Here is a 5,000-nt window from a genome sequence, read left to right as displayed (position 1 = left end):
TGTGTGAGTGACTGAGAGTGTGTGAGTGACTGAGAGTGTGTGAGTGACTGAGAGTGTGTGAGTGACTGAGAGTGTGTGAGTGACTGAGAGTGTGTGAGTGACTGAGAGTGTGTGAGTGACTGAGAGTGTGTGAGTGACAGAGTGTGTGAGTGACAGAGTGTGTGAGTGACAGAGTGTGTGAGTGACAGAGTGTGAGAGTGACAGAGTGTGTGAGTGACAGAGTGTGTGAGTGACAGAGTGTGTGAGTGACAGAGTGTGTGAGTGACAGAGTGTGTGAGTGACAGAGTGTGTGAGTGTGTGAGTGACTGAGAGTGTGTGAGTGTGTGAGTGTGTGAATGAGCGAGTGAGTGAGTGTGAGTGAGTGAGCGAGTGTGTGTGTGTGTGTGTGTGAGAGTGAGTGAGTGAGTGTGTGAGTGAGTGAGTGGATTACCAGAAACCAGCCCGATCGCTCTGGACGTGGAAAAAGAAACAAAGCACCACAGTACTATAGTAAAAACACTGTGTTACCCTCTACGACGTCTGAGAAATCACAGAAATGCCATTTCCTCCATCAGTATCGGTGTCTATTAATAAAATTAATAAACGTATTAATACATTTAAACATCCTTAAAACAAGAAATTTATTTGGGGGAGAATCAATGATTTTAATAATTATTTAGAATAAAATAATTTCTAAAATAATTAAAAATATATTTTTTATTAACAAAATAAATAAAAATAAAAAATATATATATATATTTTTTTAATTCAGTAAAAATACTTCTCTTGTTTTAGACATAAATCTTAGTTTTATGCTTCCAAGTTAAAAACACAAGCTTAATTGCAGATATATTCAGAAATATTATTTTACACAACGTTGCTAGTCATATAAATGTCATTCAGTATTTTTTCTTTTCCAATAGAAATATGTACAAATTCTTAGACCAGGATAGTTTTATTAATAATTAGCACTTGTTTTTATGTCTTAGGTTTAAAAAAAAATTTTTTTAGGCATAAATCTATCAAAACGTAGTGTGTTTTGTGCTTCAGAGGTAAGAAACAGTACTTTTACAGCAGATATATTGACAGAAAATATGATTTTATACAGTGTTGTTTCTCATTTAAGGTCTTTAGTGCAAAACGAGGCTAAAGTGCACACCTCGCATCCAGCCTGATTCATCACCAGGGGTCAAAGGTCACATTTCGGCACAAATCAGTAGAATAATACAGGACTTTTCATTTTTTCAGCATGCTTTTAGGACCATTATGAATTTTTTTTTTTTTTTTTGCATTTTAACGATTATTTTTATGAAAATTAAACACACTTAAGGTTCTACACACACAGTCTCATTACTGAAATGTATAGAACACATTTGTAAAATAAAAAAATATTAATTTATAATCCAATTAGATCAAATATATTGAGAGAGCATGAAATAAAGTATTTATAAAAACACTATATATATATAAAATTAAGTATTTCTACATCATGATAATGTTTTATTGCGATTACATTTTTTTTTAAAAGCTATATCTCAATTAAAATAAAATAAAAAAACAAGTATAACAGTGATGAGAATAACCAAAATTATATTTATAATTTACATACTATATACATATTTACAATATATACTATTAAATATATAATATTTTATATTTGTATTGTAGAATAAATGTTTTTTAGAATACATCTATAAAATAAACTAATATTAGTAATGAAATTATATATATATATATACAGTATATAAACTAAAATACAAAATATTTACATATAGTAATGTTTATTTAATTTAATATTTTCCAAAACATAATTACTATTGTTTTTAAAGAGACATTATAAGAGTGATAATTTAGGGCTGTGTGTGCTTAAATGTCATGAAGATAGTTTTAAATGCAAAAACAAATCAATAAAAACAAAGCCGGTGATCCTAAAAATAGGCTTGACTTCATGACCTGCAGAATATAGAGTAGAGCAACTGAGGAGTGCCAGTGACCAAGCCCTGTACAAACACGTTAGGGCTATTTAAAGCTCTTTGCAAAGGCTAGAACCGGTTCAGTGTTTACTGACAGCACACACAGAGCTCCTGGGTCAGTGCTGAAGACCTTTGACCCCAGAGCTGCTCTCCTCAGTCAGAAAAACTGCTTAAAACCTGCAGGAAAATTCAACAACCATCCACAAACCCAAGAGAAAGGACTTTTTGGTTTAAAAAAATATTTTTATATTTTATTCTAAATATTGTATTATTTTAAAATAAATTGTATTATTTAAAATTAATTAATTCTTATTTTAAATAATTTTTTTTTAAAATAATTTTATATTATTTAACTCCTAATATTATTAGTATTAATAAAAAAAAATTTTTAAATTAAAAGTTGGTACATCTGTGCCCGGTGTGATGCCGTGAGGCGCTCTCACCGTTCTCCCGGCCCGGTCCGTGGCTTTCTTCACGCGGCCGTACGTGCCTCTCCCGAGCGTCTGCAGGAACTCGTAGCGGTGCTTCAGGTTGTGTTTGTGATGGTGCCGCTTCACCGCCTGACGCTTGACGGCGTCCGCACGCTCCATGACCGGCTCCACGCGCGGAGGAAGATGAGGAAGACGTGCGTTCATGTCCGCGTGCAGGCGACACAGTGTAGCGAGCGGCGCGTCCGGAGCGTCTACTTGAGTCCAGTGTGGGCGGGGCGTCGCGGCTAGACTCGCGTGTGGGCGGGGCGTCGCTGAGCGTAAGCCCCGCCCCTCTCGCTTGCGGTCTGCTGTGGGCTATCGCAGGTGGGCGTGTTTAAAACTTTAACTGAATCGATCTGCTTTGCCTCAGACACGTTTATTATTCATGTAACGTCCACACTTCCCATTACATCACTCAGCTTCACTAATAAAACTGAAAGTTTAACCAGGAGGGGGTATTTTAGGGGAATTCATGTGTTTAGTCATGTGAATTTTACATCGGAAGGTCCCGTTAACAGTGCTTTATGCTTAAATGTAAGTAGTTTTATTAGTAGATATAATAAATGTGGTAAATAATCACAAAAGCAGTGATTTAATTGGTGAAGCTATGCTGTATTTAACCAGTAGAGGTCGCCAGGCTACTACTAAACTTATACATGCAGTGTACTACACCGACTGTGCATCACAGCGTTTATACTACATTACCCACAATCCTTTGCTTCTCTGAAAAAGAGTAGGTTGTGACAATTCCACAACTTTTTTTTCCTTTTTTTAAGATAAAGATAAAATTAAGATAAAGATTAGCTGGATGCTATACGCACAGCGACCAGAGTTAGAAAGCGGTGTGTGCTGATATCAAAATAATTCCTAATAGTGTATTTCCCTACGTGTTTTTCTTTGTTTATGTTCGCTAGGCCGAGAGGACTGCATTTCCCAGCATGCACCAGTCGCGCCCCGCCCACCGGAGCAGCAGCAGCGGCTGGTAGCGCAAGCCTCCCGTGTTCGGGCTGAAATGTGAAACATTCCCGAGGTGCACCGACGCAAACACCGGGATTATCGATGATCGGCGCTCATTCGCGCGGAAAAAGCCGCCGAGCAGCCGCCAAGCGTGACCCGCGACCCGGTTCGGCCTCCAGTCCGCCCGAGTGTGTGTTACCGATCCGAACCGCATTCGTCGAGCCTCCCGAGCGCCGATATCGGCCCGGTTAACGGGTGTGCGTGCGTGCGTGCGTGCGTGCGTGTGTGTGTGTGTGTGTGTGTTGATGCACTGACACACACACACACCGCTGGTTGTTGTTGTTGTTGTAAAGTTATCGGTCCGGTCCATCCTGGTGATCCGGGTCTCTGCAGAAGCAGCGCGAGCTCGGATGGATGCGTGACGCGGACTCGCCCCGGGATCAGGATGGAGAACCCGCAGAGAAACAGCCCTGTGGTCAGAGAGCTGACCCGAGCCTTCAGCCACTACAACAAACACAACGTGTTCCTGAAGAAGAACCTGAAGGAGACCCTCACCTTCTTCCGCGAGATCCGACAGACCCACAGCAGCACCTGCAGCAGCACACCTGCGGCGCTGGACACAGGTGAGTCCGGGGAGCCCGATAACCCTGCACACACACCCGAAACATGACTGAAGTACTAAAGCATGACATTAAACCTGAAAATAAAAACATGCAAGCTGATTTAAACGGTGTAACATAAATATTATCAATAAATACGATATAATTAATGCTAAAATTGTATTGGAATAATAAAATAACGTGACCATAATAAGTGACTACAATTACAAAAGCATAATATGTATAATTATGCATTTCGGTTTTTGTTATATATTCAATTAAATTTAGTTAAATATTACCGATATATAAAATTAGATCCTTAAATATGTATGTTTTACATAGCTACATATTTCTAAGTTGTAAAAAAAAACATTATTATTTAAGTACAATTTATATACTATTTTAGTATGTATTGTAAGTATATATTTTTTGTAGTACTTTTGTTATGCTTCTTTTAAATAAATATTTCCATTTAGCTTACAAACGTATTATTTTTTTAATCTCCGATCAACTTTTGGTGAATTTAGTACTTTACTCCAGTTAGTTGTGAGGGGAACATTTCTAATTAAAAAAAAAAAGTTTTAGTTAATAATAACAACTCTGGAAGAAATGGCTGATGTTTATGAAGTTTTTCATAGAAGATAATTTAGCGATTCATTAAGTTACTTAAATATTGTGGTTGGGTTTTATATTTAAAATGCTAATAGAGTCAATCAGAGTAGATCTGTTATTATATGACTAATAAGCAATGTATGAAAGTGTGAATATCGGTTAGAGATATCGGTTATCGGTCGATCGTTGTTAGTTATCAGTGATGGTGGTTCCTGATGACAGTGTTTGTGGGTGTGTGTATGTGTGTGTATGTGTGGGTGTGTGGGGGTGTGTGTATGTGTGGGGGTGTGTGTGTGGGTGTGTGTATGTGTGTGTGTGTGGGTGTGTGTATGTGTGTGTGTGGGTGTGTGTGTGTGGGTGTGTGTATGTGGGTGTGTGTGTGTGTGTGTGAGTGTGAGTGTGGGTGTGTG

General features: G+C 38.1%; 2 protein-coding genes across 2 annotated transcripts in view; one reads left to right on the top strand and one right to left on the bottom strand.

The window, feature by feature from the left end:
• Positions 1 to 2,627, bottom strand: part of LOC107569760 (NUAK family SNF1-like kinase 2) — a 16,707-nt gene extending 14,080 nt beyond the window's left edge. Inside the window, exon 1 of the mRNA XM_016255917.1 lies at positions 2,396 to 2,627. Coding sequence (XP_016111403.1) covers positions 2,396 to 2,587 — 192 coding nt within the window. The 5' untranslated portion in view covers positions 2,588 to 2,627. The remainder of the gene's footprint in view (positions 1 to 2,395) is intronic.
• Positions 2,628 to 3,372: 745 nt separating this feature from the next.
• LOC107569761 (dual serine/threonine and tyrosine protein kinase-like) overlaps positions 3,373 to 5,000 on the top strand; it is a 21,142-nt gene continuing 19,514 nt past the window's right edge. The window contains exon 1 of the mRNA XM_016255918.1: positions 3,373 to 4,002. Coding sequence (XP_016111404.1) covers positions 3,825 to 4,002 — 178 coding nt within the window. The 5' untranslated portion in view covers positions 3,373 to 3,824. The remainder of the gene's footprint in view (positions 4,003 to 5,000) is intronic.

This window comes from Sinocyclocheilus grahami, unplaced genomic scaffold (assembly GCF_001515645.1).
Source record: "Sinocyclocheilus grahami isolate Dianchi unplaced genomic scaffold, SAMN03320097.WGS_v1.1 scaffold1378.1, whole genome shotgun sequence".
Classification (NCBI taxonomy): Eukaryota; Metazoa; Chordata; class Actinopteri; order Cypriniformes; family Cyprinidae; genus Sinocyclocheilus; species Sinocyclocheilus grahami.
This window is presented reverse-complemented; position numbering and strand designations above follow the sequence as displayed.